At 39.9% G+C, this 23,373-nt stretch overlaps 6 protein-coding genes and 1 long non-coding RNA gene across 12 annotated transcripts; 4 read left to right on the top strand and 3 right to left on the bottom strand.

Moving 5' to 3' along the window:
- The first annotated feature begins 131 nt into the window (after nt 1-131).
- LOC137581805 (3-oxoacyl-[acyl-carrier-protein] synthase, mitochondrial) lies at nt 132-1,681 on the top strand. The gene has a single exon (XM_068296129.1). It carries the CDS (start codon nt 279-281, stop codon nt 1,587-1,589), a length of 1,311 nt encoding a protein of 436 aa, XP_068152230.1. The 5' UTR covers nt 132-278; the 3' UTR covers nt 1,590-1,681.
- A 552-nt stretch (nt 1,682-2,233) lies between these two features.
- MTA1-like (metastasis associated 1-like) lies at nt 2,234-11,646 on the bottom strand. Of its 2 annotated transcripts, XM_068296127.1 has the most exons (13): nt 11,429-11,645; nt 9,704-9,865; nt 6,688-6,795; nt 6,179-6,531; nt 5,749-6,069; nt 5,493-5,681; nt 5,139-5,423; nt 4,811-5,061; nt 4,493-4,743; nt 4,075-4,428; nt 3,891-4,018; nt 3,716-3,831; nt 2,234-3,648 (listed from the first exon to the last, which is right to left on the bottom strand). In XM_068296127.1, exons 1-13 carry the CDS (start codon nt 11,454-11,456, stop codon nt 3,513-3,515), a joined length of 2,682 nt encoding a protein of 893 aa, XP_068152228.1. In that variant the 5' UTR covers nt 11,457-11,645; the 3' UTR covers nt 2,234-3,512. The 2 variants fall into 2 exon arrangements, with proteins under 2 accessions (XP_068152228.1, XP_068152229.1); XM_068296128.1 differs by lacking the exon at nt 6,688-6,795 and having other exon boundaries at nt 11,429-11,646.
- Nucleotides 11,647-11,907: 261 nt separating this feature from the next.
- On the top strand, nt 11,908-15,053 carry Sec23 (transport protein Sec23). Of its 3 annotated transcripts, XM_068295901.1 has the most exons (6): nt 11,911-12,320; nt 12,384-13,657; nt 13,726-13,879; nt 13,949-14,497; nt 14,657-14,677; nt 14,882-15,053. In XM_068295901.1, the coding sequence occupies exons 1-6, from the start codon at nt 12,042-12,044 to the stop codon at nt 14,969-14,971; spliced, it is 2,367 nt and encodes a 788-aa protein (XP_068152002.1). In that variant the 5' UTR covers nt 11,911-12,041; the 3' UTR covers nt 14,972-15,053. The 3 variants fall into 3 exon arrangements, with proteins under 3 accessions (XP_068152001.1, XP_068152002.1, XP_068152003.1); XM_068295900.1 differs by having other exon boundaries at nt 11,908-12,320; nt 14,657-15,053; XM_068295902.1 differs by lacking the exon at nt 14,657-14,677 and having other exon boundaries at nt 11,914-12,320.
- Nucleotides 15,054-15,082: 29 nt separating this feature from the next.
- Nucleotides 15,083-16,677, bottom strand: elm (calcineurin like EF-hand protein 1 elm). Its single transcript, XM_068295904.1, has 2 exons — nt 16,517-16,677; nt 15,083-15,932 (listed from the first exon to the last, which is right to left on the bottom strand). Exons 1-2 carry the CDS (start codon nt 16,581-16,583, stop codon nt 15,430-15,432), a joined length of 570 nt encoding a protein of 189 aa, XP_068152005.1. The 5' UTR covers nt 16,584-16,677; the 3' UTR covers nt 15,083-15,429.
- Nucleotides 16,678-16,716: 39 nt separating this feature from the next.
- Nucleotides 16,717-17,266, top strand: LOC137581678 (uncharacterized). The gene is made up of 2 exons (XR_011033222.1): nt 16,717-17,100; nt 17,158-17,266. It is a non-coding gene; the product is annotated as an uncharacterized lncRNA (long non-coding RNA).
- A 203-nt stretch (nt 17,267-17,469) lies between these two features.
- On the bottom strand, nt 17,470-19,206 carry RanBP3 (ran-binding protein 3). Its single transcript, XM_068295903.1, has 2 exons — nt 19,057-19,206; nt 17,470-18,931 (listed from the first exon to the last, which is right to left on the bottom strand). The coding sequence occupies exons 1-2, from the start codon at nt 19,070-19,072 to the stop codon at nt 17,517-17,519; spliced, it is 1,431 nt and encodes a 476-aa protein (XP_068152004.1). The 5' UTR covers nt 19,073-19,206; the 3' UTR covers nt 17,470-17,516.
- A 475-nt stretch (nt 19,207-19,681) lies between these two features.
- Nucleotides 19,682-23,356, top strand: l(3)80Fg (dnaJ homolog subfamily C member 16 l(3)80Fg). 3 transcript variants are annotated; one of them, XM_068297067.1, is made up of 11 exons: nt 19,682-19,768; nt 20,203-20,430; nt 20,497-20,894; nt 20,963-21,109; nt 21,173-21,353; nt 21,417-21,631; nt 21,699-21,859; nt 21,924-22,178; nt 22,239-22,464; nt 22,531-22,913; nt 22,973-23,356. In XM_068297067.1, exons 2-11 carry the CDS (start codon nt 20,252-20,254, stop codon nt 23,189-23,191), a joined length of 2,364 nt encoding a protein of 787 aa, XP_068153168.1. In that variant the 5' UTR covers nt 19,682-19,768; nt 20,203-20,251; the 3' UTR covers nt 23,192-23,356. The 3 variants fall into 3 exon arrangements, with proteins under 3 accessions (XP_068153168.1, XP_068153166.1, XP_068153167.1); XM_068297065.1 differs by having other exon boundaries at nt 19,731-19,819; XM_068297066.1 differs by lacking the exon at nt 19,682-19,768 and adding an exon at nt 19,863-19,880.
- The last annotated feature ends 17 nt before the right edge of the window (nt 23,357-23,373 follow it).

Genomic DNA, 23,373 nt, shown 5'->3' with positions numbered 1-23,373 from the left:
TTAAATTAAAGCGCCACACTTTTTAATAACGAGCCGATAGTTGTATCGATTTACAGCTGCGATCGAAAAATCATGGGCGTACGTACGTACGTACCTGCACCTACAGCAACAACAAATGGATGACCTTTCGAACTTCAGATACATAGATTAACCCGCAATAAGCATAACTTCCATAGAAACTCGAAATTTGTTACTTAATGATATTAAATTTCTAAATCGATATACAAGAATACTTATCGATTTATAGTACCATTGCCGGTTACGCACTTGACAAGAAGATGCGCCCATTGTGCAACCTGATTCCCAAAGTAAGGAATGCCTCGACACAGGCATCCAGACGGCGTGTGGTCATTACTGGAAGCGGTGCCATCACACCATTGGCCAATAATGTACACGAGTCTTGGAACCGTATTTTGGCCGGCGAATCGGCAATTTCAAGGCTCGGACCGGAATTTAAAGGACTACCTTGTCAGGTTGCTGCACAAATCTGCCGAGATTCTTTGCAATTGGACGAAAAGCTGACCAAAACGGATATTAAGCTAATGAGTCCGGCCACTCAGCTAGCTGTCCTCGCGGCAGACGAAGCTCTGGCCGCGGGGCAATTAAATCCCAGTCAATTAAGTGCTGATCAGCGGGAACGCTTCGGTGTCTGCGTCGGCATGGGAATGTTTGACTTGTCAGAGGTCTATGGTACCTGGCAGCAATTGCAGCGAGGCTACAACCGCGTCAGTCCCTACTTTGTGCCAAGGCTATTGCCCAACATGGCGTGTGGGCACATAAGCATGCGTCATGGTTTGCAAGGACCCAATCATTGTGTTTCCACAGCTTGTGCAACTGGAGCGCATGCCATTGGTGATGCCTTACGATTCATACGCAACGGGGACGCAGATGTCATGCTGGCTGGTAGCGGCGAGGCTTGTATAGATCCGCTATCGATCGCCGGTTTCTGCAGATTACGTGCCTTAAGTACGGCCTTTAATGATAACCCAGCTGTGGCCTCGCGACCTTTTGACAAATCGCGCGATGGTTTTGTAATGGGCGAAGGGGCAGCTGTGCTGCTGCTCGAAGAGCTGGAACATGCGCGATCTCGTGGAGCACCGATCTTAGCCGAGCTGCTCGGCTATGGCTTGTCTGGCGATGCTCATCATATCACCTCGCCCAGCGAAGATGGAGCTGGTGCCACTTTAGCCATGAAAAGGGCAATAAAGGATGCCAATATTTCACCAGAGGAAATAACGTATGTGAATGCTCATGCTACATCCACGCCAACTGGAGACCGCATTGAATCGCATGCTATTGGACGAGTGTTTGGCAAGCATACTCCAAATGTTCGTGTCTCTTCAACTAAGGGTGCCCATGGACATCTTCTGGGATCTTCGGGCAATCTGGAGGCTCTGTTTGTGATGCATGCATGTGCCGAAAATAAACTGCCGCCTTCAATTAACATCGAACAGCTGGATGTGGATGTCAGCGTGGTAACTAAGACTTGCGACTGGCTACAAAATGGGCGGCGCATAGCTCTTAAGAACTCCTTTGGTTTTGGCGGCACAAATGCCTCACTGTGCATTGCCAGTTATAACGAAAACTAATCTAAAAATCATCTGCCCACTTCGTGTCCCTGATTGTTATACTTAAATAGACCAAATAAATTGTTAAACTATTTGCTTATTTTTAGGAAAAATGTTTAGTTTTAAAACTTTATTTGGAAAACTTTTTCTGTTGCTTGTCTCTCACACTATATATGTTCTGTCTTCTTTGTCATCGGTTGTTGGCTTTGTAAAAATGTTGAATGCCAATTGCGTTATGCAATTCGCAAAGTTATTTACTGTTATCTGTATATAATATATATTTGAATATATTTATATATAGGTATATAATTATGTATATAGCTCTGTTTGATTTGCTTCTGTTGCTTGTCTTCCTCTCTATATAGATAGCTATCTATCCGCATCTTGATATCGATGCAAAAAGATGCTAACAATTTTTGAAACAATTGTGATTTCAAGTTGCACTTGCTGCCGCTGCCGGTTATGAATTTTTTGGGATAGTGTTTTATAATGACATTTAGTTGCAGCTTTCTTTCCATTTTTCTGTTTTTGCTTAACTAAACCTTTTAATTTGAAGAGTTCATTTATTTTACAAAATTACTTAACGTATAAAATTAAAAGTATTGGGCTTACAAATAGAATTTACTTATATTTTAAATATGTTCCTTTTTGTTGGTTTTTTTCCCTTTTGTTTAAATTGATGTTATTATTGCTGCTGCTTTCATGCGCTTGTCTGGCTGCTCTACATCTACACATTTCTTTTTGTTATGATGCGTACCTCTTTTATTAATTGTACATTTATGAATGTATATAATGAAGTTTAGTTTTCCATACATACACACATATATATTTATTTATTTATTTATATATGCATAAATATATAATACATTATATGCTTGGGCATTTTTCTGTGTGTATGTGTTAGTGGTTATTTTGCATCGATGGTTTTTATATAAATTATGAAAATACATTTTATTCGAATAATAATTTTATTCCATTGACTGTACAACAATAGTTTAGATTTTTTGTTTTTTGTTTTTTTTTTTTTTTTTAAATAAACTTGCACGTGTCAAATATTAGTAACAATTTTAGATCTTGATTTTGCTTTTACATTTACTGTATTCTTTTTTGAAAGAAATTTAAACAATTTTAAAAACTCTTTTCGTCGGTTAATTAGAAATTCCAAATTTTTGAAGCGAAAAATATTTAAAAATTGCAGAGGCCTTTGAATTTCAAATTTACGTATCTGGTTTTTTCGCTAGGTTTTTAGAGAGATGAAACAAATTAAAAGAATATATATCTAGGCAAAACTGAAACAATACATATACATACATGCTGAAAAAATGAAACAATGTGTATTCCTAAAACATAAATAGGAGTTCTTAAGTTTCATGCAGTGTAGCTATTTTTCTTCTTTTTTTTTTTTTTGGGTATATTGAGATTTGAAGTTTAAAAAAATATAAAATATTTATAAATATTTGTTTTGTTTCACTTTTTTCTTGCTTAGCGTTACTGTTTCTTAACACTTATTATCTTACTATTTGTGTTTTGTTTTAAAAAAGACATCTATTTAGGCGCTAGTAAAGTGGTTTTATCCATTCATTTGCTTTTGCTGTTGCTTTTGATTGGTCATCAATTGCCACAAATACCAATGCTTTACAGTGATGCTGTATTTCTGTTGCCTACACTTAAGATAAAATGTATGTATATTTATATGTAGTGGGTGAGTTTGTGTGTGTGTTGGTGTAATGCATGTGTGTGTATCTGTATATGAGGGGAAAGGAGAGAGGGAGTTTATGTACATGGCAAGCCATTAAAACCAAAATCTGGTCACTTATTAAGCAGTGCATCCATGGTATATGGAAATGGAGGTTGCTGCTGCTCGAATCTGTTTCCTGAAGACGACAACAACTTTCTAGCTGCTGCGGCTGTTGTTGCATATGTGGTATTGTGTGCCGGCGACGGTCAGTCCAGTATAACGATTTGTGATTCAATAGGCCTTTTACTTGGCTCAGGAGCCATAGGCTGAATAGGCAGTGTTCGCCATGGTTTACGTGCTGCTCGACGCAAATCCACAGCTGGGAGTATTTTTCGCGTTTTCCTTTACACAAAAGAATAATAAAAAGTTGTTAATTAGGGCAATTTAATTAAACATTTGTATTTCTTACTTGTGTGCTTCGTTGGCTCTAAAATATACATCATCTGGTGCATCCATCCAACTGATCACCTGTTTTCTACCGTTTCCACCCCGAGCCATTTGCGCAATCTTTTGTTTGCCATTGAGCTGAAATTGAAACGAACCGCGTTGAGTTGTATAATACCCGAAGTTAATTTGTAACTTACATGATGCCTGGAAAGCGGTTGACCTGATGCCGCCATCATAGCAGCAAACTGTTCAGGACTGGGACAATGCGAAGGCATCGGATCCTTATTGGGCCGTTTGGCAGGCGGTCCGCTGGGCACTATGGTCACTATAAACGGAAAAGGATATTATTTTTAGAATCCATATAAGTTATTCGACTCTTACCCTCTGTGCCATTCAGCGGTTGTTCTTCATGTGCACGCTTCCGTATCGTAGACGTGGCTTGTGTTGGAATTATCGACAGCTCTTTTTCAACTGTCACTGCCACAACATCGGGTGATTTGTTTGGCACCCGATCGTAGACTAAACTGCCATCGGGCGCTTTGGGCGGCTTAGGGAATGAGACAACAAGGGGTTGTGGAATTTTATCCTTAGGCGTAAGCACCAGCCACTCGTGTGGACCATTGCCAGGGGCACCCAAACGATTGGCAATTTTGGTGACACTACCACGATCCTTTGATTTGAGCAAGAGCATTTTCTTAATCTCTGCCTGCGATTTACCGCTAATACGATTCGTAACTGGAAATCACAAGCAAAAAGGTAACCAAAACCTGATATAAAGCATCAATCGTATTTAACTCACATTCCTGTTTGACCAATAGGGCATTAACGGCATATGCACTTTGCCGTGCCGCCTTTTTGGGTTTCACAATGCTACGACATATAACACGCGCAACTCTCGTCATGGGATTCGTGTGCAAATAAAATGCAGTGCGCGTCTTCATAATGGGCCGGGGTGAACTAGAGCTGATAGCGATACCATGCGCTTGAGCATAATGCCGCGCGAAATGGCTCTTCAGCTTGAATTCCTTGCCACAATTGACAATGGAACATCTGCAAATGATAACAAGAATTAGTTTTATTTGTGTAACAAAATTTTTAACTTATGTGGCGCAATTACCTATGCAATTGACGATTGGTTAGATCACTGATTTTGTCCTCATCATTAAGATCAACGACGGCGGTGGGTGTTGTGGCGGCTGCTGCAGTTGGTGTTGGTGTTGTTGCCACCGGTAGGGCTCCCTTTTTCTTAGCTTCGCCATCATTTATATCGCCCTTGTTTGCTGATTTCATACTGCCGTACTTTCTCCAGTAATCCCAACAATTCTGACACAAACGACACGTCAAATGCCCGCTGTTAACAGTGTTCCACTGTAGAGATGCATTTAAAGAAAGAATTAAGCAATGTTTTTTTCATTTTCATTTTCTTTGAATCGTTTTGTGCTGACCTGTAATGATTTTGTTGTTCCACATGATTCGCAGGGTTTACCACTGTTGGATAAATCAGTACCTCCATTGGTGGTACCATTATAGATGTTGCCAGTGCTTGAACTGCCCACTTTAGCATTCGCACCATTGCCTTTAACACCTGTGTTATTGTATTGCGGTATAAAGACCTGTTTAAGCTTAAGTTCCGCCTCAACGGCCTTAACGCGCTTCTGTTGCACATAACGATCGGTTGTCTTCCACATATAGTAGTACTCTATGATCTGCTTAAGCGTTTTCCATGGAAGCTGTAAGACAATTTAAGTAAGTAACAAGTTCTTTTTCTTTCAGTCATCAGTTGAATTTTTTGAACTTACGAAATCTTGTCGTATGTCATTGAAATCTTTTCCATATTTGTCAAGTGCCTCCTCAAACAGGTTTGCCTCCGACGCACTCCAATCTTCGATTTCATCGCGACAGAGCACCGGCCCAGTGGAAGGAACTAATGAGGACATTGACTCCTCAATTGAATAATCATGCTTGTGCAGTATATTCATTGCGTGAAACTATAACATAACGGTAAAGTTATAGAGGGTTAATAGAGAGATCAAGTTTTAGCCATTATTTACTCACCAGTGTTATATCCCGACTTGCGGCTGCTGCTGACATATGCAAAGAGGGCTGCTTTACCGAGCTGCTGCAGTCGAGGGCGCGAGCAAAGGTGCCAATGGATCGCGAGACAACCAGAAATTGATCAATCTTGCGATCGGTCAAACTATGCTCTGGTGTCCATACCAACGATTCCAATTCCTCCAGCTTTCGCTCATCCGTGGTGATGTCTTTTAGCTTAGCGGGTATATCACACTGATAACGACTTCCGACGCGTATCTCACCCTTGTCGGCGAGCAGCGTTTTTTGATTCGGATCAAAGACCAAACAGTAGAAGAAAGTGTCCTAAATACACAAATGAATAGAGAGAGGTGTATAAAAGACGTTTAATACAATTTCAATATGTCACAGGCTACAAGGAGCAATATTATTGCGTCTACCAACTACGACTCACGTCTTTATTCAGATAGCTCTGCAGTGATTCCGTTTCGTTGAGCAGGGTCACTGAACATTTGCCTCGTATCTGTGTGGCGGGTATGAATTCAACTTGACGCGACAGGAACAGTTCGCGATGCTTGATCTGATAGCGTTGCTTGCTGGTTAAAGCTTCACCCTTTTCAGTATCACCAATTCCACTACTAGTGCCGCCACTTCCAGTGCCGGTGCTACTACTATTACTGTTGCTATTGTTGGTGTTGTTGTTGTTAGAGCCGGTGTTACTGTTGCCGCCAGAATTGCCGCCACTACCCGTACTACCGCTGCCCCCCGTTTGGTTGGTCGGACTGGTGCGTTCCTCGTCGAGGGCAGCTGTAAAATAACGACCATAAGATACATTAAATTAAATGTAAAACACATTTTAAATCAATCCACTACAAATTAATTCAATCCATTCTAAGAGACTACTACTAAGTACTACTACTTCGAGCTACAGCATTCGGACTTTTTATGTAAGTGTATGTGTACCTATTGAGGGATCAAGCACAGCTTGCGCCGCCTGCTCCTCGCTCACGGGTGTTCTAAGCCAGGTTTTCTTCAGTTTCGTCGCCAGTGGTGAGTCCTCGGCAGTTGCCACTGCATCATCGCAAATTGTGGAGATTGTAAAAGTTTTTTTTTCATTTTAGACGGAAATGAATTTATATACATTTGATTTTTATGCAAAAAAAAAACTTAAATTATAAAATTTACAAAAACGAAAACTGGTCACAAATTTCACGCATTTGAAAGTAAGGTTAAGTACGAAAAGTAATCTCACTAAATGACGGCCAGAAACGAAAGACAACTGGGGTAGTATAGTTCAAAAAAGAAGCGCAAGAATTTTACGCTACTCAAGAAACCCAAAATAAATAGAAAAGTTTTGGAATTTATTTTTAATACCCAACAACAAACAGAGAGGCATGAAAATGTTGCCACCAAGATTGGGTTGGAGAGTGAGTTAGGTTAACGGTAAGGAACATAGAAAGATGGCAAGGTGGCAAGGATGTTTCTCCTTAGCCACCGCCCCAACCACTAGCAAGCCAAGCAGTTACATGAGCTTGTGGGTGCATCAGCGTGGGTGTAGATATGTGTGAGACACGGGAGACCCTGCCAACTGCCAAGGGGTATTTGGGCTTAACGTCGGGCGGCGTTGGAGTGGTTGGGCTGACGCTGTTTGGCTTGGCGGCCATAGATAGGACACACACAAAATACATGGCGGTGGGGTGGTGGTTCGCCGCTTGCTTCGCGCATTTCAATTTTTTTGTGCGCTCCGCACAGCTTCGTCGCCATCGTCGTTGTTTGTCGTCCTCATCCGCATCGTAGTCAATGTCGTTGCCGTGGTCGGCCGAATGGTATTAACTTCGTTTCTCATACTTCTTACTCCTTAGGATAAATAGGAATATTATATTTGTTCTAATGAATGTGTAAAAAGTCTCGGAGTCTTTTAATATCAACTTTTTACTTTCTGTCTCTCTGTATACATATGCATACTCTGTAGAGCCAACGGAACCGAAACTATAGAATAGTTTTATTTTGCTGTTAACTTTTATATCCATAAGTTATATGTATTTCTGTATTACAGGATATGAACTCTGTCGACGTAAGTCTTGTTTCAAAATTATTACTCGAGTTTATGTTAGCTATCCTTTTATGAAAAGAGCTGAGGCCAGGAAGAACTAGAGATTTCTGCACAATTTTCATTGGGGGCCTATGCCCTTCATCTTATTTAAAGCTTAAGAGATAGATAATAATATTTGCAAATTTTAAATCGACAAAGTTCAAAGCCAAAACTTTACGCATCGAAAATTTGCACTTTAATAATTACCAATTGCTACTCAGACTGGATATGGGGGATGCAAAAGGGGTGGTCTTAATGGTCTTTTCCCGGCGTATTGTTGAATGTCAGGGGGTGATGGAGAAACAGAGTGACATGCGAGGTGTGGGTGGCTATATGTTAAGAGATGGGGGAGGGGGCGGGCGGCACACGAAAAACGCATTTTCGTTGGGGTCACGTATCGAATTCAAGTGGGCGGCACACTATTGGACGAAGCCCAACACAAGCCGGCTCCAGTAATTTTTTTTTCTCTGGTAGAACTTGGTGTGTGTATGTGTGCATGTGTGTGTGTGTGAATGGCTGAATGTGTTTTTGGTATTGGTGATTCTTCGTTGCTGTTGTTGTTGCCTTTTTTGGGATACCCTTCTCTGTGTGTATGTATACAGAAATGCAAAAGCGTTGCCTCTCTTTACGTTTTCTGCCTTGTTCTACTGCCCTGGCACGGCCACCACCCCAAAATGCCACCCAATTGTGCCCGCTACCCCCACCCACCATAGCATGGCGGCACTCATGAAAATTTTCGTGCACACTCGTTCACTCGCTTACCGAAGTAGACAGCAAGCAAAAGTCTACCTGCTGTTCCTACCGCTACTCCTACCCTGCTAGTCCTAACCCCTACCCCATCCACCCATTCCTAATGCCAAAAACAGAGAGTATCACATTCAAGCAGCACCACCAACAACAACTGAGGAGTACAGTGCACATTATGTTCATGTTGTTGCCTACGGATGGGTAGTACGGACGGATGCTACGGATGCTAGGACTCCGTTTTCTCTGTGCTTTGGCTTTGGCCGCCATCGCCATCGCCGCCACCACCTCAGTGTGTTTTACAGTTGTTGTCATTGCGGTTCTTGTTGCTCTTCATGTTGGCTTGCGTTTTACCCAGAATCAGAGGCGGTGGGGTAAAAATGGGTGGACGGGCGCATGCCTTAACACATTGCAATGCCTCGTCGTCTGTCCTGTCGTGAGGGGGTGGAGATTGTGGTGGAGATGAGTATGCTTTTTACATTAGACCGGGCTTTTCAGTACGTTGAAATATTATTTTTTGGTCAAATATTATTTTATCATTCATTCAAATTCAAATAAATCAATTTGCTTGATAAGAGTCAACTTTCTTTTCCTAAGAATATTATTAGCTCAAATGATAATTTCTTGAAAACTAGTAATGACAATGATAGCTCATATGCGTCCTGATCAACTATTATTCTTGAAGACGACATTAAGATTTTCATACAAAATAAAACCAGTCTAACCAATATGTATGTATATAAGTATGTATCTATGTATGTATATTTAGTACACATATAAATATAATACAACATACATATGTATGTATGTACATATGTATGTATATGTATGCAAATATTTGTTGGTGTTGGCTTTCTTTAGTTTATATTTTGTTTGTTTTTTTTTTTTTTTTTGGTTTCTGTGGTGAAATGTGCTTAGTGTTTAAGGACTTTTGGTTCAAAGGGTAAAAAGAAGAAAAGGGGGAGAATTTTAACTTTTGCCATATTTGAAGGCCATGGTTGTAATAGAAAAAAAGCAACAAATTGTAACCTAACCTCACTTTGTTGGGCCAGAAACGGAAATCAACAAAACAAAACAAAAAAAAAAATGGAAATGATTACCTAAAAATCTTATGGGTATAAAAAAAGAGAAAAGGGCACTTACGTTGATGCTTGTCGGCCAACTGTACCAGAGGATTGGGCAGATCACGACGCCGATAGAAGCACTGGACCTTTGCTTCCACATTGCCGAGTTGGTTTTTATTTAATTCCTCGATGCGGCCTATCAGATAGGGACAATTCGGCGTTGTCTCAACGTAGACATAGTCTGCAAACAAGAAAGAAAGAATAAAAATTGAGCTTATTATAACAGATCCAACAAGAGGCAAAACGAATCCATTCATTGAACAACATGTATTTGTACCTTAATTACAAATATACACACATACACTCATACATATTGATGTCTGCATTTAAGCAAAAGGTATGCGAGTGTTGCTCAATTAAATACAAATGTGGGCATTCATCCATCCAAATGCATCCAACAAAACCGTTAGATGACTTGGAACCTGTCTCACCAAAAATGTAATCCAATACAAGAGAGTAAACTACTAGAGTAAAAGAAAATTTTTCTTTTGCATTTGCTACAATACATACTTAATATTACAAAAATAAAGCAACAAAAAAAGGTGAAAAAGAAAGTTTGCATATGTATGTATGTACATGTGTACATATATGTGCGCGTGGCCAATAAAATGGCAAAACGGAAAAAGCGCTAATGAAAATTCTACATACAAACATACATATTAATGTACACATATTCGTCGTATTTATTAACAATTGTATTTATGTATTGCACTTTTTCGGTTCATTTGCATAAATACGCAAAGAAAAGAATCGACTAACACACACACACACACACACAGTCATCGTTGGCTGACATACATACAAACCTACATTTAAGCAGGCAGGTGAACGTCATCATAATAATATAGTATGTGTGTATGTATATACTCCTACCCCTTCCACCTGAGACCATTTTCAAGTTTCAAGCCCAATGGGAGTGATAGAGCAAGCAGTAGGCCCAATGTGCAAAGTGCGTAACAAAATTGAAGTTGACAAAAATGTAGAGTTGGGTGTAGGCCCAGAGGGGACAGGCAATATGAAAACAGCAGTAGATGGAGAAAAGAACCATAAGATGCTCTCAAACGAATTTTGCAAACTCATTACCATAAGAAAACAACACAACACAAAGCAGACTAAAAATTAGATACACACACATACACGCACACAAATGAGATAGAGATCATAAAATTGGAAAATGCAATTCCATTTAAATTTCATCATGCTAAACAATGCTTATCGGTGGAAAAATAAGAACACTTGCTGCAGCTGTGACAATTTCGTTGGACACACACATGCCCAAATCTATGTATATTCCCCCGCCACCGGAGCCTTCTCCCCCTGCAATCTACATACAAACTGTTCACTAGTTCTCTTGCTGATGATGGCTGCGTTGTTTAAAGCTCGCCTCGTTCCGGCAAGCAACTATTAAAACGTACACACATATGTATGGATGTACATTGTACATACATACATATTCATCTGTACATATGCATGTAAATGTGACAAGGCGCTTATTAGCCAATCAGTTAAAGCATTTACATTAGTAGTTTCCCGCATCATTGATAACCACGCACATGAGTGTGTGGGGTTTGTAGGAAATTTGACTACAACTTGATAAATGGAAATGCACTTTCATTACGATTTTCCTTTAAGTCTTCTCAGACAAAAACACACACACACTCATACACATACACAGGCACCGCACAGCACGGGCGCCGATAACGAAGATGATAGAAAAGCGAGTATGGAAAAAAAATTTTCTCACCTCCGACTCGATACATATTTGTGGCCATTTTCACTACACCTTGCACCAAACCTTCACATGTAAAATATTCGGCACTTGTTTAGCACTGTTTTGCAATTGTTTTATTTAGGATTAGCGCACATTTAATTAACATTTAATATTAGTTGTTATGATTGGATTTGCATTTTTTTCACATAAGACGCGTTTTTTCTTCCGCCATCTTAGAAACAACCAAACACACACACACGCACACAACGGCGAGTAAACAGCTGCAACACGGCAAGATATCGATAACACCGGCCGATACCGCAGAAATATATCGCACTTATCGGTTTCCAATTAAAACTATTTTTAACAGAAACAATACTAATTTACACAATTTTACAACAGTTTATAGCCTAAGACTTACATATAATTTGTGTATTTTGATTATAAAGTGCAACGAAATTTTTGTTCTGTTTTGTTTAGCATTTTCGTCATTGTGTCAGCTGTGCGGACGCCGTAAAGCTGCTTGCTACGCCATTAACTGTCAATGTCCGTGACGTGGCCAGCGATTTTCCAATAAGCAGAGAGGAAAAATATAATTTCAGTTTGTAATCAAGTTAAAGTAATAGATAATTTAGGTGTTTGAACGATGACTACCTACGAGGAGTTCATCCAACAGAACGAGGATCGTGACGGAGTGCGTTTGACGTGGAATGTGTGGCCTTCTAGCCGAATTGATGCCAGTCGTTTGGTAGTACCATTGGCGTGTCTTTACCAGCCGTTGAAAGAGCGACCCGATTTGCCACCCATTCAATATGAGCCCGTTCTCTGCACACGTAGCAATTGCCGAGCAATTTTAAATCCTCTGTGTCAGGTTGACTACCGAGCCAAGCTGTGGGTCTGCAACTTTTGCTTTCAACGTAATCCTGTAAGTGTTAAATAAGTTGTCATTTTGTTGGCCTACTAAATTTATGACGTGTTGTTATTGTAGTTCCCCCCGCAATATGCGGCTATTTCGGAGCAGCATCAGCCGGCTGAGCTGATCCCGGGCTTCAGCACAATTGAGTACACTATTGTTCGGGCTCCCACAATGCCACCGGTGTTTATTTTTCTGGTAGATACTTGCATGGATGAAGAGGAGCTCGATGCTCTCAAAGATTCGCTGCAGATGTCGTTGAGCTTGTTGCCTCCAAATGCTCTTGTCGGACTTATTACCTTTGGTAAAATGATCCAGGTGCACGAACTTGGTGCCGAAGGTTGCTCTAAGAGTTACGTGTTCCGTGGCACGAAAGATTTGACGGCCAAGCAAGTGCAAGATATGTTGGGCATTGGACGCGGAGTTGCTGCAGGACAACACCAGCCGGCTGGTGGTCAGCCAGGGCTACCGGGACAGCAGCAGCGCCCCAATGCTCCGGGTGGAGCGCCGGTGCCGCCGGCTCATCGTTTTCTGCAGCCGATCAGTCAGTGCGATGCAGCACTGGGTGATCTGCTCAGTGAACTACAACGTGACCCTTGGCCGGTGCCGCAGGGCAAGCGCTACCTGCGTTCCACAGGCGCTGCTCTTTCGATTGCAGTTGGTCTACTGGAATGCACTTACCCAAATACGGGAGGTCGCATTATGACATTTGTCGGTGGCCCTTGCTCCCAGGGACCCGGCCAAGTAGTCGACGATGAGCTTAAGCATCCCATTCGTTCCCATCATGACATACACAAGGATAACGTTAAGTTCATGAAGAAAGCCATCAAACACTATGACGCCCTGGCTCTAAGGGCAGCTACAAATGGCCACAGCATTGATATCTATTCATGCGCCCTTGACCAGACCGGATTGCTGGAAATGAAGCAGCTTTGCAACTCCACCGGTGGTCACATGGTCATGGGCGATTCGTTTAATTCATCGCTTTTTAAGCAGACTTTCCAACGTGTGTTTGCCCGCGACAGTCGTAACGATTTGAAAATGGCTTTTAATGCCACGCTTGAGGTGAAGTGCTCGCGCGAGCTGAAAATCTCGGGGGGCATCGGCTCGTGTGTGTCGCTGAATGTGAAGAGCCCGTCGGTGTCGGATGTGGAGATCGGCATGGGAAACACGGTACAGTGGAAACTGTGCACCCTGAGTCCCAGCTCGACAGTTGCTTACTTCTTTGAGGTGGTTAATCAGCATGCAGCACCGATACCACAAGGCGGTCGTGGCTGTATTCAGTTTATAACGCAATATCAGCATCCGAGTGGGCAGCGTCGTATAAGAGTCACCACACTGGCAAGAAAGTGAGTAAAGAATTTATAAATTTGTTTAGTTTTTACTATTTGGCCCTTTTGTTTTTTTTGCTTCACAGCTGGGCAGATGCTACATCAAATGTGCATCATATTAGCGCTGGTTTCGATCAGGAGGCTGCTGCAGTCTTAATGGCTCGAATGGTTGTATATCGCGCCGAAACCGATGAGGGTCCAGATATTTTGCGCTGGGTAGATCGTCAACTTATACGGCTGGTAAGAATACCCCTTATTAGCAGCAGTTGTACTTTCTGTAATCATTTATTTGTTTTTATTTGCGAATAGTGCCAAAAATTCGGAGAGTATTCGAAGGATGATCCAAACAGTTTTCGCCTGTCGCAAAACTTTAGCCTCTTCCCACAGTTTATGTACCATCTGCGCCGATCGCAGTTCCTGCAGGTCTTCAACAATTCGCCCGACGAGACCACATTCTATCGACACATGCTGATGCGCGAGGATCTCACCCAGTCGCTGATCATGATCCAACCCATTCTCTATAGCTATTCATTTAATGGACCACCAGAGCCTGTCCTGCTGGACACTGCCTCAATTCAGGCGGATCGTATACTGCTGATGGACACCTTCTTCCAGATACTCATCTATCATGGCGAAACAATTGCGCAATGGCGTGCCCTTAAGTATCAGGACATGCCCGAATATGACAATTTCAAGCAGCTACTGCAGGCTCCTGTAGACGATGCCCAGGAGATTTTGCAGACCCGTTTCCCTATGCCGCGATACATTGACACCGAACATGGTGGCTCGCAAGCACGTTTCCTGCTTTCCAAGGTTAATCCATCGCAGACGCACAACAACATGTATGCCTATGGGCAGGTGAGTTCCATCTCATACCCAATTGACTTAATCGTTTTGTCACATATTTTTTTATATATTTATTGACCATTTCTCGTTTCAATTCGATTCGTAAATTCGTTCGTTTAAATCTCATTATGTCCACCCTGTGTGCCCGCTCCTTGTTATGGTCATACGCAGCCGCCTATTGGTCAGACCACGGTAGTACTTCTTTTGTGTTTTATTCGGATCTACATACTTGGTTTCTTATTAGTTTATAAGTTGCTTACGGTTTTTGGTTTTACTTTTGGGTATTGGATTCGCTTTAGCTTACAATCACATATTCCCTTACTATCCACTGTCTCCCTCTACCCCAGCCCGTCATCTAAATAACTTATGTCTCTTTGCCCCCCACTTTTCATATAGGATGGTGGTGCTCCTGTTCTCACGGATGATGTCTCACTGCAGCTGTTTATGGAACATCTCAAAAAGTTGGCCGTGTCCACTACCACATAAGATGGAATCGATGATCATGGCAAAGCAATTACATATACGAAATATATTCCAACAAATAAACTATGCAAATTATGTTCAAAAACCTCGTAATTTGATTAGCTTTTGGGAAAATTTTGTGGCTAAATTGTTAATTTTATATTTTTTTGGTTTATTTTCTTTTCAAAAATATAATAAAAACAAATGCTATGCGAAATTTACAGTAAGCGGAATGGATCAACAAGCAAAATAAAGCATATAAATATAAGCAATTAACAAAAAATTTCTGTTCCTTAGAGAGACATAAATCAGATATAATATTACTAGGTGAATATTATTGTATGTCCGCCTCTCTGATATCTCTCCGATATAATAACTACTAATACAATTTGAATGCCTCTGGACTCCATGCTACTAGACTATTTGGTACACACTTGACTAAGACGCCCTACTCCATTGTCTAATTAGCTTCTTATTTCAACTTAGTTGAGGAACCTAATTGACATTTTTTGATCGACATCCGTACGATCTAGGGCTTTGCAAAAGTCCTCAAATGAGATTTTGCCCTGACAGCATAGATCCGCCTCCAATATGGTCCGCTCTGCTATGCTGACTAATTGATCCTGACTGATGTTGGCGCCCACCATCATATGAAGAATGGAAAGCAACTCATCCCGACTGATTACACCATCATCATCCAGATCGTACATTTTAAATGCAAATTTCAATTTCTCCTCTCGGCTGTTCAGTTTGCTTTGCTTATTATCACGCAGCGGTCGGAAATGGGCCAAAACATTCATAAACTGACGAAAGTTTACTCGGTCGTCGGAGCTCTCAGCAAAAAAAGAATGAACAATACGCTCACATAGAGGATTAATTGCCAATTCTGGTATGCGCATTAAATCCTCCCGAGAGAGTGTACCGCAGTCGTTGCGATCCAGTGAGGTAAACCGTGAGTACAAACGTTCAATTTGATTGGGAGTAACTGCGAATGAAAAAGATAAGAAAACATTATCAGAAAGTTTGATATTTGCTGGTTAAACAGCATTGGATACACCATTTCAAATTGGAACTAACAGCACAAACTAAATCGGTAGGCAGCTAGCTTATCGGTAATTATAAAATTACACACATTCGGACACTAGATAATGGACTCCAATTTGAATTGATATGAGAATGGACTTCAATCAGTTGATGGCGGGCAAGGGAGAAGATAGGCGGACAAACAACTGCAATAAACGCAAGCAAGTACAATGCAAATATATCTGGAAAATGCCTGAGCGGTAATTATATAAAACGATATAACGTGCTCAGGCATTTATGTTTATTGATCAATTTTGACAGTAATTGACTATGCCCCTGTCTACCTCCTCATCGCATCGGTAAAGCAAATATTTGGTCAGCAAATAGAAAAGATCTTAACAGGAATGTGCGAATTTGTATAATGGCAACATTAACACCACCGCGAACAAATTGCGTTTTTAGTTTTGAATTGATATATTGCTTTTATTATTAGTTTGCTGTTAGTCACCAAGGTCGCTGGAAATTATAATTGTATTCTTAACTCACAGCCTGTCTCATCTTGAATTTGTGCAATTTCCTCGTTAAGCAGGAACAACGACGATTTATTCCCCATTCTGTAGTTAACGGTTTTGTGTACTTGACTCTGGGAGTTTTGGATAATGTAACGCGTCTACGTTTCTATATAAAATAATTCCGCTCTCGAAAAACAACAATCTTCCATCGATAATTATCGATTTCCACGGTTGCATATAGATATATGAGATTATCGATTTTTTTAACGAAAAATGTTGCTCTACCCAGAGAGCAACAGCTGACTGTCAGAAATGTTATTAAAATAAGACTAAAAAGAAACAAATGACCCAGACTATATTCTCGTCGATTGGAACGTTGGGATACTTGTTTCATTAATTCGATTCCAACAACTGGATTATTACATTTTTAAAAACAAGCCACACCAAAGGAAGCAAAGGGAGACAATGGACTATCTCGAAAAGTCTTACAAGCATAGGAAGCTGAACTGGCGCAGAGTTAAGACGACCTGTGTACAAGAAATTTTTTAAAATGTATATGTAGTTGATTATCCATCGTGTTGGGTTTGAAGTTCAAGTCGAAGAATGTGAAGTTTTACGGTTTGTCATGATGTTTCAAAAGAATTTTTGATAAACAGTAACACTTCTTTGCTCTAGCTTTGCACCCAACAAATCGGGACAGAGAACTAACGGCCAGCACTATGCACGAACATCTGCTCAACACTCCTTGTGAGATTCAACGTTACATGCTACAGATAAGATAAAATTTTTTTGGCTAATTAATTGGTAAATTATTAGATTTCTGGGATATTCCTGTTTTGATAGTAGTAAACCAAAAGTCAACAAGACCGGTGTCTAACTTATAGCGATTGTCTTTTTGCTGGTATCTTGTTAAGTTTACTTAGTCAGCATTTCATTTATTTTACTTTTGTAAGGATCATTATTATTGATAAATTATAATTATTATAATTAATTTATAATAATTCACGGCATATTTTATTCATGAAAATTCATTATCAAGACAGGAATATATTAAAAAAAAATTCAAGCAAACAAATTGGGATTGTTAATTCTGCATCTTGGCTTCGGCCTCGGCTTCCCCCATCTTCGTTATCTTGGAGCTTCACTGCCTCCTCTGGAAGGTCAGCACTGCTGTCTGGCTGCACAACCGCCGATTTCTTTTTTGGGCTGGGCTCATGACTGTCCGGCTCAGCAATGACTGTAGTAGTCGTTGTAGTGCCATCATCAGTATCGTCCTCATCATCATGGGTAGTGGATTCGGGTTGCAAACTAACAGCAACTTCAGTGGCTACGCCATTTTTCGTCTCCTCCATGGAAATTTCCTCGGGATGTGTGATCTTGCGTTTGGCAATTCGTTCACTGAGTGCTTTATGGAGTTGCGCTATATCAGCAGGACGGCCCATGGCCAAAAATATTTTAATCGATCCACTATTATCAATGGCCGTGAGTCGTAAAGATTTCTGACTTGCCCGTTCGGCTACCATAGCTGCCCAGACTTTGGTGTTTAGCAGCAGTCTCAAGTTCCCCGATGTGCGAAACACCACTCGTGAGCTATCGCGTCCATCCTTGCCGTCGTTGAGGCGTAGACTGCCGCGTCCACGTTCCTCCCAATTGCTGTTAACAAACGCAAACAGCTTGCAACTGACGTCGACAATGTTGAGTTCATTTTCCTCGCCGGTAAAGGTTTCCACCTCCTCGTATTTGCGTTTCTGAGCGCGACTCTCTTCGTACTCCCGCGCCACGTCTGTCAGGCTCTTGCCCTCTGGTATCTCTTTACTGTTATTATTGGCAGCAGCACTTGAGCTGGAGCATGCTCCTCCTTCGTCAGCTTTTTGAATAACGCTGGAAAATAAAAGCTGTGGCGCAGACGAAGTCGATGGCGAAGAGGATGTGGCAGAGGTTGAGGTAGCTGCCACTGGGGCCGACTCAGCATTATGTGGATCTGTTGAAGCCAGTTCTGGAGGTGCAACAACACGCTCGTGTACATTTTGCCCAAAGACGTATCCACTGCTTTGGACATGTGGCATGTTCGTCTTAGCTGCTGCAAACATGCTGGAACGTTCAATGCCATTGCTACGAAGTTTGGTAAGCGGATCCGGCCGCTCATCTGTTTCATCGTCTTTATCTTTTTTTTCGGTTGACGACTCGGCTGGAGCCACCACCTGCACAGTATCATCTTCCTCCTCATCGTCTTTTGATTCACGCAGAAATGGATTGTTTGACATGTTATCCCTTTCCTCCGCCCCATCCGCTGCTTTGGCAGTCCCAGAGCCGGCTAATGAAGTGGATGTGTTACTGCTCGAGCCCAGCACAGATGGAGCAAGAACCGCCGGACGCAACACTGTTGCTCCCAACCGTGAGGCTTTCAGGGTGAAACCACCGCGGAAACAGTTGGTTTCAACTGAAGCTTCTGCAAAATGAATTGAAGAACAAGATCCACAATATGAATTTAAAGGCGAACGAAAACGAACAAATTTTTGCAATCCTGCTTTTCTCACACACTATGCCACGATAACCTGGCATAAGTTTACCTACCATTATGTTCAGACATGGCCACGGCTGTGCAATTTGTAACAGTTTATCTTCTTTTCTTAATCTTGTCAGCAATTGTAAATTTACAAAAAAAAAGCGTTCTTTGCAAAGCCAGATAAACAGTGTTACCTTTTCGCTATACACATGACATAAAAAAAATGGGCAACGCTCTCACTGAAATGAGTAAAAGTAGCTGTTTCCGGCTAAATGAAACTATCGAATTTTCAGATAGTGCTGCCAGATGCCAAATTTTGGATACTTGAATACGCGGGCTTTTTGAATCTTTTGTTCGCACTATTCTCAACAATTAAAAATATTGTTCAGTTTACAATATTTCTTGATTTTATAGAACAAATATAGTTAAGAATACAAAATTCGCCTGCCAGAGCGGCCAAACAACGCGACAAATAAAAAAAAGCGTTTGCCAACACTACAATATAGCTGCAGCCGATTTTCCCACTTTTCAACTCTTAAATATCGAGTAGCTTAAGTAAATATTTACCCGAATTTTTAATAATTTGGAAAGCTACTTATTTAAAATGATAACCATTTGCTCATTTCAAGTTTCCATAATTATTTAAATACTCTATTATTTCCATTTGCACAAAGGAGTTTTTTCGGTCGCTTTAATCAGCAGTTCAGCTTTTTATTGGCTTTAATATTTGGTTGATCTAGCCAAATTTTCGCTAAAAAAAACGACATCGCTGAAAACGAAGCAAGTTCTATATAATATATTTGTGCCTAATTGTAAATAAATAAAATAAAAGTAAATGCCAATTGTGAAAAAATATTATAAATTAAAGAGATTACAAATAGTTGACACAAATGTAACTAATCGATTGTGCATTCGTTAATTGAATATGGTGTTTATTGGAATGTTGTTCTACATATACCTATATACATTTTGCACAAAGTGCAAGCAATGAATAAAAATTACAACCATTAAATAGGAATATACAATATTTATATTTATGTGCCTACAACATAAGATAGACATTCACGTGCCGCATGTTCTTTTAATTGATTTTCATTACACGTTTCTAATAATCAAAACAATTTTTTTTATTGATTTTAAGAAAAAGGGCCAAATTGGGTCCTCTCCAGCTTTGGGAATTGTATTATATTCGTATCTTCCCACTTTAATTGCAGAAAACTAAAGAAAGGATGTAATAAAACAAAAATAAAAAAACCAACCACAATGTTCAAGAAACTGTGCAATTTCACCATCTGTTGTCAGATCCTTTTTCTGGTCCTGCTATGCATGCTGGCACAGATATGTCTCTGCATTACAGACAATCCTTACACCACGCTCGGGGTAAACAGCCATGCGACCATACAGGAAATAAGACGAGCCTACAAACAACTGGCCAAGGAATGGTAAGATAATGTCTATCACAGTAAAATGATAAAGACTTATGTATATTTCTTCTTTCAATCTTTCAGGCATCCTGATAAAAATAAAAATCCCGAAGCTGAAGAAAAATTTGTCGAGATTAAAAAAGCCTACGAACTTTTAAGTGACAATGATCGTCGGCATATATTCGATCGACATGGCGTGACTAATGAAGATTCACACTTTTTAAAACAAAAACATGATTATAGTGGATACAATCGATTCGGATTTGATCCAACTGAAGATTTCTTCGGAAAGCATTTCTTTTTCGACCAAGATATAGGACTATACCATAAGCTATCTGTTACATCAAAGTATTTTGAGCAGACAATTTTGCCAAAAAGCGCTAAGAAATTGCATATTATTATGTTTTACAATGACTGGTGTTTCCGTTGTACTCGAATAGTTGGAGCTTTTAAAAAGTTAATTGATACCCTCGAACCTTTGGGTATGTTCCCTCAATTCAGAATTGTCTACTCATTATTCCCTTGTTATATTATTGTTATTCTGTTACAGGGGTACATTTTGCAACTATAAATGCTGTACATGAACCAAGTGTACTTCGAAAAGCAGGAGTAGATGAAATTCCAAAGATGGTTCTTGTTTTGGATGGACATAGTTATGTCTATCGAGATACCACCTATACGCCGCAAAAAGTTGTGGGTGAGTTAAAATATTTTCTAAATAAGATTTAATTGTATCTAAAGCGTGGATTTCAAATTTCAGATTTTATTCGAAAGAAGATGCCTTTTCATATTGTAAAACGTGTCAACGATGAGAATGTTGATGAGTTTCTGGGTGGTTGGATGGATAACAGGGTACGAGCATTACTTTTGGAACCACGAGGGACGCCCAGACTGCGGTACCTAATATCAGCATTCGCTTTCAATGATCGCGTAGCTTTTGGGTAAATGATAAACGATAGAAATCGCGAAAATTAAACAACTTTTAAATGTCTCCTTTTTTTTAGTTTTGTTGATGTCAGAAGTAAAAACACAAAGGCAATTATAGAAAGATTTAAAGTTAATTTGAATCTGGATACTCTATTTCTTTTCAATGAGGATTCGTCCAGACCCATTGCTAGTATTTCAATATCAGAGATTCCAACACAGACATTAACAAATATGCTAACTTCCAATCAATTTTTAACCTTACCAAGATTATCGTGCCAAGAAATGCTAGAAGGTAAGTAAACATTTATATTCGTTGCAATTTGTAGAACTTAATTAATTAAATTATCCATTCATTTAAGGTGTTTGTCCTGCTGAATGGAATAGACCAAGAAAGCGCCTCTGCGTTGTTCTGATTACTGAAAATTCTGTTGAACACGACTCGGCAAGAGGAACATTGCGACAAATAGCTCTACAAAGCGGTTATAGTTTAGAAAGGGTCCGGTTTGCCTACATGTTTAAGGTAAGTTTATAATTTCCAATTAACTAACTTTGTATTGTCAAATTAATTCATCGTATTATTTTAGGAAAAGCAACCAGAGTTTATTAATGCAATTTCAAAGGGTTCATTTGACGACAACTTGCTACGCATTGTGATTATTTGGCGCCGCGATAATACACACATTAAGTACGAGTGGATATATGGAACTAAATTGGATGTTAGAAATACATCCGATAATCCAAGGGAAAGTGTAATAAATACGACCAAAACAGAAATTACTCATACGATACAAAGACTTCTTCAAACATCTGAAGCCTTAAGCTATGAAGCTTTTGTGCAGGTAAAAATGATTACCAAATACCAGCATATTATATTTCGTATTAATAAAATATAATTACAGAACTTACTGGATGAACACGCTCAAGGAGTAATAACTAAATGGATTGCTCGTTTACTCTACATGGTAGACTACTTATCTGACAATGTAGAAAATGAGCATTTGCTAGCAGCGGTGTCACTATTGGGAACTATTGCATTTATGTTTGGCATTGGATATATTATGATGTACTTTGTACGGGCAGAGGAAGAAAATCTGAAGGCCCAGGGACATCTTAATGAAAATTCCGGTAAGCTTACATAGGTTTAATTAAACCCAATTAATAATTAAACTTGATGATTATATCAATTGCCAGGCATTAAGAACAATCAGCAGACGCCAGAACTGAAACTTTACGAACTAAGAGCTGAGAAATACAATGGAATGATACGATTATTAAAGCCTGGCTGTCGAACTGTTTTATTGATAACGGATTATCAAAGTCGCACAAAACTTATACCTCATTATCATAAAGCTGTTTGGCCTTATAGAAAAAACAAGACATTATTATTTGGACACATGCTCATTGAGAAGGGATTGTCCTGGTATTCGGAAATTCTTCGTTTATCATTGTGTACCAACAAGAATCTGCAAATTAATCCAAGGAACTGTGTTGGTACAGTAATAGCCTTGAATGGCCATCGGAAATACTTTTGCATGTATCATGCGAAACATCCCGAATCTGCTCGTGGTACAAAGGTAAATCAAAGGTTTGCCAATGTATACTTTGTAATCTAATTATGACTTTAAATTTACAGAGAATGCTTAAAATGACCAAACAACTGCTTAAGAGTAGCGACGACCCGGAAATTGGTACATTTCTTGAAATGAGTAACTCTGAAGAATCCGATTCAGAGTCAAAGGTTTTACTTGAGGATAACCTTTTGGATGGTCTTAGCAATTGGCTGGACCGATTATTTGAAGGAACCACACATAGATACTATATCAACTATTGGCCAGATTTTCCTACTAAATAAATACCAAAGCAAGAAACAAATAGTAATACAAATAGTCAAAAAAAAAAAGAAATTACCCCAATTTATGGTGAATCATTCTAGTCAATAATATACTTCGTTTCTATCAAATTCATTAGAAGCTTAGATAATAAAACTTGCTCTATGCTTACACTATTTAAAACTTAATCATTTCAATCCACTGG

The sequence above is a fragment of the Drosophila tropicalis genome, unplaced genomic scaffold, assembly GCF_018151085.1.
Source record: "Drosophila tropicalis isolate 14030-0801.00 unplaced genomic scaffold, ASM1815108v1 contig_859, whole genome shotgun sequence".
Taxonomy (NCBI): Eukaryota; Metazoa; Arthropoda; class Insecta; order Diptera; family Drosophilidae; genus Drosophila; species Drosophila tropicalis.
The sequence above is the reverse complement of the archived record's forward strand: the minus strand, read 5'-3'. Positions and strand labels throughout refer to the sequence as shown.

Bases quoted from the DNA above. Each gene is read 5' to 3' on its own strand.
- elm (XM_068295904.1), bottom strand. From the start codon at position 16,583: ATGGGGAATAAATCGTCGTTGTTCCTGCTTAACGAGGAAATTGCACAA. The intron at 15,933-16,516 runs GTGAGTTAAGAA...TTTCATTCGCAG, and splicing joins AATTCAAGATGAGACAGGCT to TTACTCCCAATCAAATTGAA.
- LOC137581805 (XM_068296129.1), top strand. From the start codon at position 279: ATGCGCCCATTGTGCAACCTGATTCCCAAAGTAAGGAATGCCTCGACA.
- Sec23 (XM_068295900.1), top strand. From the start codon at position 12,042: ATGACTACCTACGAGGAGTTCATCCAACAGAACGAGGATCGTGACGGA. The intron at 13,658-13,725 runs GTGAGTAAAGAA...TTTGCTTCACAG, and splicing joins GTCACCACACTGGCAAGAAA to CTGGGCAGATGCTACATCAA. The intron at 13,880-13,948 runs GTAAGAATACCC...ATTTGCGAATAG, and splicing joins ATCGTCAACTTATACGGCTG to TGCCAAAAATTCGGAGAGTA.
- MTA1-like (XM_068296127.1), bottom strand. From the start codon at position 11,456: ATGGCCACAAATATGTATCGAGTCGGAG. The intron at 9,866-11,428 runs GTGAGAAAATTT...TCTTGTTTGCAG, and splicing joins AAATATGTATCGAGTCGGAG to ACTATGTCTACGTTGAGACA. The intron at 5,062-5,138 runs GTCAGCACAAAA...GCATCTCTACAG, and splicing joins GAACAACAAAATCATTACAG to TGGAACACTGTTAACAGCGG.